Source organism: Hippocampus bargibanti, linkage group LG13 (assembly GCF_051943395.1).
Source record: "Hippocampus bargibanti isolate YZ-2025 linkage group LG13, ASM5194339v1, whole genome shotgun sequence".
In the NCBI taxonomy this organism is placed as follows: domain Eukaryota; kingdom Metazoa; phylum Chordata; class Actinopteri; order Syngnathiformes; family Syngnathidae; genus Hippocampus; species Hippocampus bargibanti.
In genome coordinates this window covers 22099297-22115329 of record NC_142746.1, presented here as the reverse complement: position 1 = coordinate 22115329, position 16033 = coordinate 22099297, and the positions used below count along the sequence as shown (strand labels likewise).

The 16033-nt window shown below is 40.8% G+C and overlaps 1 protein-coding gene across 4 annotated transcripts in view; it reads right to left on the bottom strand.

The window, feature by feature from the left end:
• The window catches only part of grid1a (glutamate receptor, ionotropic, delta 1a), a 171819-nt gene that overhangs the window by 28173 nt on the left and 127613 nt on the right, over nucleotides 1–16033 (bottom strand). For all 4 annotated transcript variants that reach the window (XM_089012306.1, XM_089012304.1, XM_089012303.1 and 1 more), the window contains 2 exons: nucleotides 12619–12672; nucleotides 3154–3327 (listed from right to left, as the gene is read on the bottom strand). In XM_089012306.1, coding sequence (XP_088868432.1) covers nucleotides 3154–3327; nucleotides 12619–12672 — 228 coding nt within the window. The remainder of the gene's footprint in view (nucleotides 1–3153; nucleotides 3328–12618; nucleotides 12673–16033) is intronic.

Here is a 16033-nt window from a genome sequence, read left to right as displayed (position 1 = left end):
TAAAATTAAAATTAAATTTAAAATTAAAATTAAAATTAACACTTTACAATTAAAAATTAACAATTTTTACATTAACGTTAACATTAACATAAAATATAGAAAAATGAAAAATAAAAACAAAAACAAACACAAAAAATAAAATACAAAAATAAATAATTAAAATTAAAATTGACATTAAAAAGAGAAAAATGAAAAATAAAAACAAAAACAAACATAAAATACAAAAATTAAAATTAAAATTAAAATTAAACAGACTTTGAAAATTGAGTTTAAAATTCAAATAAAAAAATACAAAAATGAAAAAAATACAACAAAAATAAATAAATAAATAAATATAGAAATAAATGTAGAAAAAATAAATAATCACTCGTTTAAGATATTGTGCAAAACTTGCTGTAAAATGGCTCGTCGACCTCACAGTGCAGTGGACATGGAGTTTGCGCGTTTTCCCCAGCCCTGCGTAGGTTTTCTCGGGGTACTAAGTTCTCACTAACTGATTGAAACTGATTTCAATTGTCCTTGTGACTGCATGGCGACGTCATTATAATTTAACCAAATTCACTCTGCTTAATTTCTTTGGCAATTAAAATTCCTTGATTAAACATCATAAATACGGTGGCTGCTTATTAAAACAATATGTCTTTGTTTTAAAATACATGCAATTGACTTGAACACAATTGAATTGCATTGAAAATAATAATTGGCTCCCTCTGACTTGTAGTAAGGGACCCGTTGCTAAATAGCATAGCCCTCTTCGGCAGCCAGCTACTTTTTGTCCGGGTTCGGCAGTAGGACGGCTTTTGCCTTAGGACATATTTTGACGGACTGTCGAAGGTGCGGCGCAGCCTCACAGAGATAACCTTTCCGCCGCCGGCGTTCCCGCGACGCTTTCGGCCACCGTCTCAGAGCGAAACGTAGCCGTTAGCGAAGCGGGGGCGCTGGGGTGCGCGGGTGCGAACTTCTTGGAGTAACTTCAAATTCAAGCTGGCCTGACCGGTATTCTCAGTGCGGTGACAGAAATTGAACCGAAGCACAATATTTCAATTCTTCAATTCAAGTCTTCACGCGCGTTGATAGCTTAAAAAAATCGCAAATATTAGCAATTACAAAATATTTTCAGGGTTGGGTGGGCGTTGAAAAGTTGTATTTTTGTGCTTAGTCAACAACCAATTAATTTTTCGCACCCCACATGATAATTTTTTTAAGATAGCATAAGAATAAGAATAAGAATAATACATTTCATTTATAGGCATCTTTCAAAATTCTCAAGGATACTTTACAGTCGCAGGATTTTTTTTTCTGCGGGTGAGCAGCGGTAGCCACATGCACCAGCGCTCACTCCACCCGAAAGTACCATAAAAACAACAATAATACTATATACAGTATATATACCGGTAACATCCGAGTTACGACCGGTTTCCGTTCTGACAAAACGGTCGTAAGTCAAACGGTCGTAAGTCAACATCCATTCAAAATTTTTCGGTAAGCGCCTACCAATATCGCTACGACTAATTGATAAATTCACCGACGTTTACCAAAGCGAGTCGAGGTCCCATACGAGCAAAATTTTCATCTTGTCATTGGAAGGTTGCAAAAAGACCCGGAAGGACTGTCGGGTTATCGCATTAGAGAGTCCACGTGCTTTTATTACACCGATTATTTCATTAGGGCAAATCTAATCGTCATTTCCGTGACTTTATTATCTTTTTTTTTTCAATCAACAGACAGCTGTGCGACTAAATGAAAACAGAAGGAAAAAAAAAACAAGCAGCAAGACGGAAAGACCACCGAAAAGTGAGGGAAGGTGCACGCAAAAAAAATCTGTTTTCTGGCTTCAAGAGGATTTCCAATGGAGGGAAAAAGCGTTTTCGGAAAAATAAAAAAATGAAACAATCCCCGCGACACGACAAAAGCAATCTCGATAATGTCGTCTGACTGCCTTGCCTCTCGTCCGCGCACCCCCGACGCCCCCCCCCCCCCAGCACATTGCACTCCACTCATTTATATTCATGGGTATCTGTGATTACCTTATCAAGGGTCTTACATCGACACACACTCGCATTTGTAATCAGCTAATATTGGCGACAACGTTCAACAAAGCAATTGCGTACCGCCGCCAGGGATGATGTCAACAAGAAGAAAAATGACAAGCCGCAACTTTGGTGACATTTTGGACATGATGATTTTACGGTGTATAAGATGCACCTCCAATGAATGGGGTATTTTCCAACTTTTCTATATATGGGGTGCGTCAGTGTATCAGGCGCACCTCGATGGAATGGTGTATTTTCAAACTTTTTCCGTATATAAGGTGCACCGGAGTATAAGCGGTCATCTTTTGAAGAAAACCAAGGCTTTTGGGTGTGCCTGAAACACCGAAAATGTATTTTTTTTATCCTCCGGCAAAAACAGATTCTATTTCCTCCCTTCTTTTTCCAATAACGATTCCCGACCGCTGTGCCGCGTTACATTATTCCATTTGCGCATCAGTTATTGAACACATATCGCATATCCGAGGGGGTCATGGAGGGGGGGGGTGTCTATCGATGCTGGCGACGTGCAGTGTCGGCGGGCAAGAACAAATGAAATCATCGGTGACATGGAGTTTCCAGCGGCTGCTATTCATACAACAGACAGATGAATGGCTTTGCGTTCCACACCAAGCAAAAGATTTCACGCCGAGCGAGTACATTTGGGAGTCAATTGAGACAAGATACGTGCAGTTTTCTGTACTTAACCCCCCCCCCCCACCCCCCAAACCCTCCCAACCCCCTCCGACAGGTTTCTTGGGTGATGTCATCAATGTTCGACTGGTGCGACAAAGGTTGTGAAGCAATGGAGAATACTGCAAAGTGATAATGCGTACCTTTTGGCATCGAGATTTACTCATTGAAGGGTAGAAAAGGGGGCGGGGTCTGTTATGTGGGTGCGCTATTATGTAAATGAGCCAAATTGTGTATTTTCAAGCTAGTAAAATTTTTGAACGGTATATTTTTCGAGCTGTTCAGAATATGATGAAAAGGCTTTTTTTTATGGGTGGGGGGCGTTCCATATGCACAAATCCGCAAAATAATCCGTGTAATTTTGCCGTTACTTTCAAATTGCATCATGAGCGATAAGCCCCCGCTGACCCATGACCCATGACCCCGTTACCTCAAGGGACTGCAGGTAGCCTTCCTGGGGGTCACACAGCAGCGAGGAGATGCGGTGATTGTTCCTCATGCAGCGGACGTTGGTGTCCCTCCACAGCGGGAAGACTTGACGGATCAGGGTCATCCGGCCCAGGGAGCTGTGAACCAGTTCCATGATGTCCGTGTCGCTCACTTCCTATTGGTGGGGTGGAAAAAGGGGCGGGGTTGAGCGCACAACCAATAAATAAATAAAGAAACATTCAATAAATTAAGACATAAATACATAAACAAATAAATGCATCAATAAACAACAAAAAAGATAAAATAAAAAATAAACAAACAATAAATAAATAAATAAATACAGAAACATTAAATAGACAAATAGATAAATAAACACCCAATAAATAAATAAAAATTAAATAAATAAATACATCAACACATAATTAAAAATTAATACATAAATAAACAACAAAAAACATCAAATAAATAAGTAAATAAGTAAATAAACATTGAATAAATGACTACTAAAAAAGAATAAATAAAAACTCATACATAAATACATAAATAAATAGATTAATAAATAAAAAATACAAAATAAATACATAAATAAAAAATATAAATGAATAAACAACTGATAAATAAATAAATAACCAAATAAATAAACATTAACGTTATACGTGAATACACAACATATGCCATAATTAAATAACTAGACAAATAAAAAAATAAATAAGTAAATAAATAATTAAATACATAAATAAACAAATAAACAAATAAATAAATACATACAAAAATAAATACACATCGTATGCCATAATAAAAATGATACAAAAATCACTACATCTCCATCAAACCTTTCCCAACTAAATGACCCGATACACAACCGAACCGAACCGAACTAACACATCATTAAAAAAAACAACTGAAAAAAATCAACTAGTGGCCAGGAAAATGGGAGAGGCAAAAAAAAAATGTGATGCTGTCAAAGGCGAATTTATATAAAAAAATATATATATATATATTTATTATAAACGACATACTGCAAAAAATAGCCAAAAGAAAACAACATTTACTCAAAGGACCAACAGAGTATTGTTACCAAGGCAACCAGAGGTCAAGCTCGGGCACTGCTGCTAGAAAAGTGGCTACTTATTCTTAAACACACCAAACTCTGAAGAGCAAAGGGTGCTTATTCACGTGTATTTTCATTTGTAGATGCAGCACTTCGTGTAAAAAAAAAAAAAAAAAAAAGATCAAAGACGTGGATGCAAAATGTGACATATCATCCGTGCCTAGCTGTTAAGTCACCGGTGAGAAAAATTAAGCGTCGCACCTAGCGGAGCGGAACTACTACAATATATTTAGACATTATGTATTTATATATACTCCCCCCCCCCTTCCCCACACCTTTTTGAATCCTGGAGAAGGGCAGTCAGGTGGAAGGCATGCATATTCATGAGTTGTCGTAACACATTAATCAGCCGATTTATGCCGTGCGGCGAACGCAGCCAAAAATCTGGCGTCCGAGTTAATAACCGGTAGTGGCTCCAAATCCTCTGTCACCATCACAAGCGACCTTTGAACCCGGAGCTGTGGCGACCGGGGCCTGTCGGAAAACTGCAATTTCGCCTGGCGTGATCGGAAACGTCGCGTGAATGAGGTAAGTACAGTCAAACCTAGGTTTTCAACCATAATCCGTTCCAGAAATCTGTTCGAAAACTGAAAAAACATTTCCCATTATAATCAATGTAAAATCTTTTAATCCGTTCCATGAGATCTCAACCAGACACCTTGTTTTTTTTTTTGTGTGATTGAAGAATACAAACACGCCTACTCACAATGGAACTCGACACGATATCTTGAGAGTCCTGGATTTCGAGTCACAATGACACAAACCCTGGCACTGGAGTGGAAACTTTTTTGCACATCTGGCAGTCAATGAGGTAAGTACAGTCAAACCTAGGTTTTCAACCATAATCCGTTCCAGAAACCTATTAGAAAACCGATTTGTTCAAAAACCAGAAAAACATTTCCCATTATAATCAATGTAAATTCTTTTAATCCGTTCCAAGAGATCTCAACCAGACACCTCGTTTTTTTTAATCATGATTGAAGGATACAAACATGCCTAGTCACAATGGAACTCGACACGGGGTGGTGGTATTGGGGGGTGGGGTGTTGTTTCCAACTTTGCACCAATGACAGCCAGACAAGGAGCGAGCATTAATCAAATCCGGCTCATCTGACAGAAAGGTTAAATGATCCTCTGTGCGCCACTCGGTCCTTGCCATTAATCTTTCATCAAGAAATAAATGAATAAATAAATAAATAAATAAATAAATATAGCAGTAATTGCGGCGCCGCTTTTTCATTAATGGGACATCAAGGTGCTTTGCGTAAGCTGCTCGAAGCGACAAGTGCTCACGGGGCATAAAAATGCGCCAATCGGAGAGGGAAGGCGACAGAACTACTTGGCATATAATATTTACACATATAATGTGAAAAGTTTCGTAAGAACTGCAAGTAAAGGTGTGTATTAGATTGTAATTAAAGAAATATGTTTTACTGTTAAAATTCATATCTTTTGAGACATGAAAGGAGAACTTCACCTCCATTTTGTATAATTAAAGCTAGCTAGCTAGCTAGCAAGCTAGCTAGCGTTTAGAAATGAAGGAAAAAGGATGCCCATTTCATGGTAAGATCATTGACATCAAATGGTGAGTCGTCTTACTTTATTTGAATGTTATTGTGCCAATGACCATTTTATATTTGAGTTTGTGGTGTGCACGTCCGGGTTCAGCGAACGCTGGCGCGTTTGACTGCCGCTGCTCACCCGCAGAAAAAAAAGTTGTTCTTATCCTCTGCATGATAGATCCTTGAGAGTTTTGAAATGGATGGATGGATTGATTTGCCTTTCTTAGTCTCGCATATCTATCTATCTATCTATCTATCTATCTATCTATCTATCTATCTATCTATCTATCTATCTATCTATCTATCTATCTATCTATCTATCTATCTATCTATCTATCTATCTATCTATCTATCTATCTATCTATCTATCTATCTATCTATCTATCTATGTATGTATGGTTTTTATTGGTCTGTGTATTGTTCTTTTAATTGTAAAGTGCCCTCTGGTGTTCTGAAAGGCGCTTGGAAATTAAATCTTCTTCTTTTCCTTTGGGCTTTTCCCTTGACAGCGAATCAGTGTCCTCCATCTTCAGAGGTTTGATTCGCATGTTTGTAAATGTATTCCAATATATATATATATACACACACACACCGTCTAAACACCCGTTGAACTTTATTTCCGTCCAGAAAGTAGTTAGTATTCTCATTGCCACCATTTTTACCTGAAAGCAGAACAACTGGAGTGCACACAGGCGGCCGGCGTGGATTTACGGATGTGACCTGTCGCAGGGCAGAGCAAATGAAAGTATATTGCTTGACGGAGAGCTTTATCGCCCAAGGCCTTCCACGTCAAGCTCATCCGTAATGACACAATAATCCCAGTCGTAGAAAATGACGGAGGGGTTGTTCAAGTATCACAACCGGGTCAACGGTTCGAGGCAGGAAGGAGAGTCCTCTTTTCGCCCGCCTCCGATTAATGATGATGAGGCGACGGACCCACTGTTGGCACCATTTATGGCCATGAGCTACGTAATGAATGGATTGATCTGATTAGCTTGCAGCACATTCTCATTTCAAGTTGACAAATAGAGATGCTGCGACATCCGCTTTGCCATCACATTCCTGCCGATCCATCAGCGATAATGCCAATCTGTCCTGAACCGCCGGGGACATCCGGGATGTCCTACCATTGACTCGTTTTCTTTCTATCTTAAAGGACAACCGACACCATTTTTTTTTTGTTTCCTAACTGACATCAGAAAAACGTTTTATAGCATCTAAAATACCCAAAACACATCAGGTTGATATTTTTAGTCAAATGAAAAACACCGATAAAAATGACTTCAAGTGTCCCAAAACTGCCACAAAATGAGCTCGAAACTGATGAGATTCAGAAAGTCCCACCCCTTGTTCATGACGTCACGCCAGGATACTCCTTCACAAACTGCCTTGCTCCAGAATCAAAACAATGGCTTCAGAGAGTTCAGATTGGGAGAAGATGCTTTCTTGTTACTCATCCAGTGATTAATATGATTCAAGTAGTTCTGAAGAGGAAAGCATAAATGTTTGCAATCGATGAAAGAAGTACTTGCGTCAGGGGTGTTCCCTCCGTGACGTCACGTCAGGCATCGTCATCAATTCGACAAGACTTCACGAATCTACAGCGCGGGTCTTAATAGGTAAAATATTGCTATGTGAGGTGGAATCTTTGTCAAATGCGCTCAGTAGAAGTCATTTGAAGTGATTTTACAAATTATGGACACGACTTGTCCGAATGTGTTGGTTGTCCTTTAACCTGTACTAATTGAAGTCAAAAATATGGCCCCGGACATTCTAGCATCCTGACCTCAGGAGCGTGTCCTCATTAGGCGCCTTTCTCGATAAAGTTTTGAGTAAGAGGCGGAGCCACCGGTCAACCAGAAAAGGCGTCGTCGTTTTGGGTCGCTAGCAAAATTCTTCAAAGTGACTTGCGCTAATGCCTCGTGAGTTACAAGCGCACGTAGTTCGGAGTCCTTACGCCGTCTCTAATCTCTACTTCCAATCGCAAAGCGGACACCTTTGTCTTCATTCAATTACGGCGCCGCCATTAAGTGTTCCCTTCGACCGAAAAACGGTCGCTATCTGCAATCAAAGCCACCAATCAGAGGTTCCCCTCCCACCTCTTCACCCCCACACTCACCACGGCAACTCCACCTTAAGCGCAAGTCCCCATTATTGTTTTCATTATGCATACAATTATTGTCGGAAATGTGAATAATTGTATGCTTAAAAATCGGGAACAAAAAAAGATCTGACAAAATGGCTAGAGAAGCATAAATGTCAACAATGTTGAGTCTTTGATGAATCATATACAGTGATACCTTGGTTTACGAACGTTTCGGTTTAGAAACGTTACATTTATGAAAATTCTACCTTGGCATACAAACTATTTTTCAGGATACACACGGAGCGCCACAATGAGTGATGTGTCGTACGCGAACGAGCCCAAAAAAGGCAGCCGTTTTTGTCCTCTATTCCCCGCCCCCAGTCTTCGGTTAAAGCCACGTGATTGGTCAAGAACGCAGCAGTGAAGGGAGGTGAACCAGACAGGCAGATGACAGTCAACTTTGATAGTTCAAAGGCAGAGTGTAGACTGCAAGGTTAAAATATCCCATCAATTAGGCTCCACAAATTTATGAATTTATGAATGTATTAATTTATGAATTTGCGAATTGACGAATTGATGAATTTACGAATGTATGAATTTACAAATTTACGACTTTATGGTTTTATTAGCGTATGAATTTGTGAATGTGTGAAGGTGTGAATTTATGAATGTGAAATTGTGAATTTAAGGATGTAATAATTTATTGATTTATTAATTTATCAATGATTCATGATTTATGAGTCTTCCGCTTTTCCTTAATTTATGAGTAATTATCAATTATTAATTACATTTCTTTTCATTTATTGTATTAAAAATGTATCTATTAGCTATCTAACTGGCTAGCTAGATATCTCTTAGCTAGCTAGCTTTCTATTTATTTGAGTTACTTCCGGGTTGAGTGAACGCTGGCGCATGTGGCTGCCGCTGCTCACCCACTGCAAAACCTAGGCCGCTTGTAAATGAAATGTATTATTATTATTATTTTAAGTATTTTTTTTTACTTTTATCAAATATTATACCCAAAGATGTTGTTTATTTTTATTTTTGAATCGAATACCACGCATGGCGAGTTAACTCTGTAAAGGGCAATTGCGCATCTTAAAAATGGCCGTCTAATGTGAGCGCGATGGCATCGGCGGGATCTCAATGAGGTGGCGCTCCTTTCAACGCGGGCATCAATCATCTTTTGGACTTCTCCTCCTTAAGTGTGTCTGTCACAGCGAGCTCGACCAACGCATCCATCACGCCTGGCCGAGTGTCAGCGGGCCGCTTTTTCACAAGCAAAACACAACAACAACTTCCAACTCTTTGGCCGATGGGCAATCCATCTGCATTTCAGACGCCAAAACAAGTCGCCATGCTGCTTTTCGGCCGAGGCGGGTCAGCGGGAAGCTCCCGTCCACCTCCCAGAACCCTGTTGATGCGCTCGCCTCAAGTCGTGCTATGACTCTTAATATCCAATTTGGAAGCCTCTCTTCTTGGTGGACTCGGTGACGTCCATTGAGTTGGCCGGCAATGTTCAGCCTCAAAACAAAAATACAGTGAAACCTCGGTTTACGAACCCCTTGGCTTACGAACTTTTCGGTTTACGAACGTTACATTTATGAACATTTTACCTTGGCATATGAACTATTTTTCGGGATACACACAGAGCGCCACAATGCGCGATGTGTCGTTCGCAAACGAGCCTGTTCTCCTAACAACAAAATGGCAGGCAAGTTGTTTTTGTCCTCTATTCCCCGCGCCCAGTCTTCGGTTAAAGTCATGTGATTGATCAAGAATGCAGCAGTGAGTGGAGGGGGGGGGGGTGGTTACAGAAACACAGAGCTGCAAACATTAAGTAGATAGACAGAGAGAGAGTGAGGCCGTTCTCCTAACAAGGAAATGGCAGCCGACTGTATTTGTCCTCTATTGTACGCATATATATATATATATCTATATATATATATATATATAAACAGCTATGCCCTGCCAGTGATCAGATACCCTGCAGGAATAATAAGGTGGCCAAAGGAAGAGATTCAGACCACGGATGTTAAGACCCGAAAACTCCTCACCATGCACGGAGGGTTCCATCCCAAGTCCAGCACCCTGAGACTGTACACAAGCCGTAAGGAAGGAGGCCGGGGACTAGTGAGTGTGAGAGCCACTGTCCAGGATGAAACATCCAAGCTCCATGAATACATCAAAGAGAAGGCTCCAACGGATGATGTACTCAGAGAATGTCTCAGTCAATGGGGAACAGAGGATGAGGTGCTGGAAGAGGGACAATCATGGGAGGAAAAGCCCCTACACGGGATGTACCACCGAACCATAGCAGAAGTGGCTGATCTCAAGAAGTCCTATCAGTGGCTAGAGAGGGCTGGCCTAAAGGACAACACAGAGGCACTCATCCTGGCTGCCCAAGAGCAGGCCCTGAACACCAGAGCCATAGAGGCAGGGATATACCACACCAGACAAGACCCAAGGTGTAGGTTGTGCAAAGAGGCACCTGAGACAATCCAACACGTAACTGCAGGGTGTAAGATGCTGGCAGGGAAAGCCTACATGGAGCGCCATAACCAGGTGGCTGGCATAGTCTACCGAAACATCTGTGCGGAGTATGGACTGGAAACCCCAAGGTCAAAATGGGAAACACCTCCCAAGGTGGTGGAGAATGACCGAGCAAAAATCCTGTGGGACTTCCAGATACAGACTGACAAGATGGTAATGGCCAACCAACCAGATATCGTGGTCATAGATAAAGGGGAAAGGAAAGCCGTTGTCGTGGATGTAGCGGTCCCGAGTGATGGGAACATCAGAAAGAAGGAACATGAGAAAATGGAGAAATACCAAGGGCTCAGAGAGGAGCTGGAGAGAGCCTGGAAGGTAAAGGTGACAGTCGTGCCTGTGGTGGTCGGAGCACTTGGGGCAGTGACCCCCAAACTCGACGAGTGGTTGCAACAGATCCCGGGAACAACATCGGATATCTCGGTCCAGAAAAGCGCAGTGCTGGGAACAGCACGGATACTGCGCAGAACCCTCAAGCTTCCTGGCCTCTGGTAGAGGACCCGAGCTGAAATGGGGACAGACACCACCCATGGTGGGTGAGACGAGGATTTTTTTTTTTGTAGTATTTAGTTGTATTTAGATGATAACACAATTCCAAAAGTCCAAAACCAATTTTCTTTTTGTCATTCATTATTCCCGACTCGCTGTCGTTCGTTCCAACCACCCCGCGCAGGCGTGCCTCAGGAAGTTCCGGCAAAACAAATTTGGGGTGAATCAGAACTAATCAGTTCCCCATCATGTCTCCTGCCGCCCTATTGAGAAGCAAACAGCGCGCTTGGGTTGTTTTGAAAATAAATGCGCGCCAGGATCAGAACCCCAAACAAAAACAGCACGGTTGAAGCTAACCTTTTATCTGTAAGCGGTTTTCATTTTTATTTTTTTCTCTCAAGGTCACTTTACAGTCACAGGATACAGCCGCTAATAGATAGATACCTAGCCAGCTAGATAGCTAAATGATAGCTAGCTAGATAGCTAGCGAGGCAGCCAGTCAGCTAATAGATAGCTAATAGATAGTTCTCAGCATCTTTTCAAAAGCGGCTGAAAAAATTAGCTCCACCGTAATTTCTCCGGGACGCTAATAAAAGACTAAAAGGAATGCGACAGTTGGAGGTTGGAGTACGAAGACGACTTCAAATGAAAAGTGATAGGCTGTCGCTTATCAAACAGGCTCAGACGGCAAAATCCTTTTCCTGTGCTGCTTTGTGAGGCATACAAAACCAATAATACGAATTAAGTGCGGTCGACAGGAAAGAAAAAAGGCTTTTCAGAGGAGCTCAAGGCCCTTTGACTTCGTTGCGGGGCAATATTTTACCCACATGCCTGGATGAACCCATTCAAACTGCAAAGGTAGTTATAAAAAATGGCGGAGGGGGGTGGGGGGGGCAGGAGGGTTCAATAAATGTAAGATGTAATGTAAAGCATAGAAACTGCGAGCGCCTCATGAACCTTCGGTAGTCAATATTCAACCCTCTTGGCTAACAAAATGACATTTTAGCGCAACAAGACCATCACTTTGGATCGGCATTTTGCCAAAACAACGACAAATAAATAAATAAGCAGAACCATATATAGCAAGATAGATAGGTAGCGAGGTAGCTAGATGGCTAGTGGGTTGATTGGCTAGGTAGCTACAATAGGTAGCTAGGTAGCTAGATAGCTATATTGCTAAATAGATAGCTAGCTAGGTAGCTAGCTAGATAAATAGAGAATAGATAGATATACAGTATAACTAGAGAATAGGTAGATATACTGTATAGCTAGATGGCTAGCTAGAAAGTTAGATAGCTAGCCAAATAGCTACATAGATAGCTACATAACTAAATAGATAGATAGCTATCTGGCTAGACAGCTAGCTCGATAGCTAGACAGCCAGACAGACAGACAGACAGAGAGAGAGAGAGGGAGAGATAGACAGAGAGACAGAGAGAGAGAGAGAGAGAGAGAGAGAGAGAGAGAGAGAGAGAGAGAGAGAGAGAGAGAGAGAGAGAGAGAGAGAGAGAGAGAGAGAGAGAGCTAGCTAGCTAGATAGACAGCCAGATAGACAGCTAGATAGACAGTTAGCTATCCAGTTAGCTAGCCAGATATTTATCCGGACAGTTAGCTGGATAGCTAGCTAGCTATAAAGCTAGCGAGATAGCTCGAGGCGTTGTGACTCACCTCGTTGGCGTAGATCCAGTGACTGTCCTTGGACGCCAGGTTGGTCTCCACAGCCTGCGCAGATCAAGCAAAAGAGAAAAGGGCAGTTAAGAGAGGGGCGCTTTTACTTTGAACGTCTCTGTGAGCAATTGGATGAGGTCTCGCGGTGTCGGGCAAGCCTCGGGAAGCTTCGTGGATTCGGTTGAAATTAAAGGCCACCTGGAATACAGAAAAGGGATGACTGGGGCCATGGGGTGACACTGCTTAGCATTAAAATGGCTGGACTTTTTATATATGTATTATTATTATTATTATTATTATTATTATTATTATTATTATTATTATTATTTAAAAAAATATTGTGTTATTTTTTCATTTATTAAAGTCAATTATTTGCATATTTACATATTTATTTATTCATTCATTCATTCATTCAATTATTTGTTTATTTATTGCCAAAGTAAAGATTAGGATATCTATTTTTATTGAATGCTATCAATGATTTTGTTTTCAATTTTATCGTTTATAAAAGGAAAAAAAACAGCTTTTCTCTGAAATCATTTTGAATATGTATTATTATTATTATTATTATTATTATTATTATTATTATTGTTATATTTTTAATGAATTTTTAGTTCGGAGATATTAATTCAAAACATTTAAAAAAATGATATTTTTTCATTTATATATTTATGAAGTGGGGTAATTCCTTTCTTTTTTCATGTACAAAAGGGAAATTCTGCCCCCTTTTGGAAAGGAAAAAAAACAATGCCAAAGGTCTGACCAGTACTTTATCGGCACCACCTGCACGAAAAAAAACAAAAACAAAAGCCGAACAAATTCTACGTCATATTTTCAATTCCCGAATAAATTTGGGGATGGCAGTGAATGAGTCGATTGAAAAGACGTAGCCTAGATAAAGTTTGAGTGTAGCGTTAGCATACCTAATCCATGGTGCGCTCGGCAACGAAATGCGACAATGAGATGACACGGCGAGTTTGATGATAAAGTAGTTTCCTCATTAAGATTCCAAGCAAGCGCCACTTCGAAGACAAAAGGCATCTGGATACAATTCCTCCAACGTTCTAATGTGGCTAATCGGCCTTGCGCTAATCACATTTAGAGTACGGATTTTCCTCTCCAACCGCCTGGATTTCAAACGCAACAAATCCACTCAGGAGCTTCAACGCTGTCAACAAGCCCGGGAAACGGAGTGATTTTGGCGTCGCGCCGCGTTGGGGAAAAGCCCAAAAAATGACGCAAGCGTGAAACTCCAAAGAGCAAGACGCTTTTCGCCGCGGGAGCCCCTGGAGTGACAGTAGAGGAATATTTTGTGCCGTCAGGTAGGGAAAAATACCGTCCCCCCCCCCGGGCAAGTGCTTACGCGGTCGGCGTAGCACAAAGACGGCAACGCTAACTGCAAATTTAAAAAGGATCCAAAGCGAGAAGGGATTGAGGGAAAGTGCAGCGGCGTAAGTGGGAACAGGTGCTAGCTAATGGATAGCAAATAAATAGCGAATATAGCCAGAGAGCCATCAGATAGCCAGCCAGACAGCTTACAATCAGCTAGACAGCTAATAGCTAGCTAATGGATAGCAAATAAATAGTGAATATAGATCTCCAGAGAGCCAACAGCTAGCCAGCCAGACAGCTTATAGTCAGCTAGACAGCTAATAGCTAGCTAGCTAGCTAATGGATAGCAAATAAATAGTGCATACAGATAGCCAACAGCTAGTTCGTCAAGGCCGAGCATCTTCTCATCTCCTTAATGAAGGCGAGCGCATTAAAAACAAATCATGACAACCCATCTGCCGACACGCTAATGTTGCTAAGTCCTCTCAGCATTCCACTAGCTTCTTGCTGCTAGCCTCCCGTGGCATATCGTTAGCTTCCCACTGTCGTGACTTGGCGCTAAAGGTGAAGTACCCCATACAGTAGTTCTAAAGCTGTTAGCTTCTACCGCCATGCTAGCTAGCTAGCTAGCTAGTTGAATTGATTTGGCTCCTGTTATTCCAATTTCTTTCTCTCTTTATTTTATCTAATATTGTTATGTACAATTGAGTGCTGCGAGACGATTTAAACATCACACACGGGCAACAGCAGACATTTGCATTTCTGAAGGATTTCCCGTAGGGGGAAGCGCTAAGTACAAACTGCACACTTTCACCTGGGGGAAATTTAGCTTGACAATCTTTGATGATCAACTTCAATTGGCCAACTGATAGATAATAATCAATCTGGATAATTAACCGCTTAGCGTATACACAGCGGGTTTTCTCACTTTCATTGACTTTAATAATAACATACGACGATATATTTCTTTCCGAGAGTTCAAATAATACGATTTTTTAACAATTCATTCACAGGAGAAAATAAAACAATGGCATCATGAAGAATGGTTTTAAAAGGAGCTTATGAAGAAATGAGCGTTTCGTTTTTTGAAATGCAAAAAAAAGAAAGCCTTCAGGCTTATATTGACAATTCAACAGGAAGTCACCCAGTTTGGTTTAAATCCGCCATTTTGAACTATGACTTAGCTCTAGACAAATTATGCTTTATTATTATTATTTTTAGACGGTTAACGATGAATTGTGGCATGTCGAGAATTTTGAGGATTGCAACAAACCAGCTTTAATGTTTTTTTTTTTTTTTTTTAATGTTTTTTTTTGTTTTTTTAAGTTCAAACAAAGACGGCGCACCCCATTAAAATGCAAGTTGACCATTTTAATTGTTTTTTTTTTTGTAACTTGCATCTTTATTATTTTGACAACATATAAGAGCATTTGAAATTGAACATTTGAATACAGAACCCTAATTTGTACCGCAACATCCTTTTGCAACTGTGAAAATTATTCAACAAGAATTTTAAAGTTGATTCTATATTCATACTGGGTGAGGCTTATAATCAGGTGGGCTCTGTCGTCCGGAAATTACGGTAATTGATTTTAATGTGTCCGGAAAGTGACGACTGCTTTAAAAAGAATAAAAAGCCCCCCCCCCCCCCCCCACCCCAAATAAAAAAAAGCTCCTTAAAATGTATCTGAATAATGCACGGCACCATTAGCAAGCGCTATCCAAGTGACTTCAGGTGAGAAAAGCCAGTGAAAGCACTTTGTACACTTTCTATCTTACATACAACTTTGCTCCAACAACACCCTGAAACGCATTTTGAGAGAGTGAAACAACTTTTTTTTGGGGGGGGGGGGGGGGGACATAAATATGTAACAAGTCGCAAAGTGGGGTGGGAGAGGTCGCATAAAAAAAAAACTAACAAAAGCGTAAGACAAGCAGGCTCAAGGACAGTTTCTGCCACCAGGCAGTCAGGACACTCAACTCCCTCCCAGCCCTGCCCCCCCTGCTCCTTCCCACTGCCACACTCACCGAACTCTGAGTACACGCTACACGCTGTACTATCCAGACAGACCGATCCCGACAG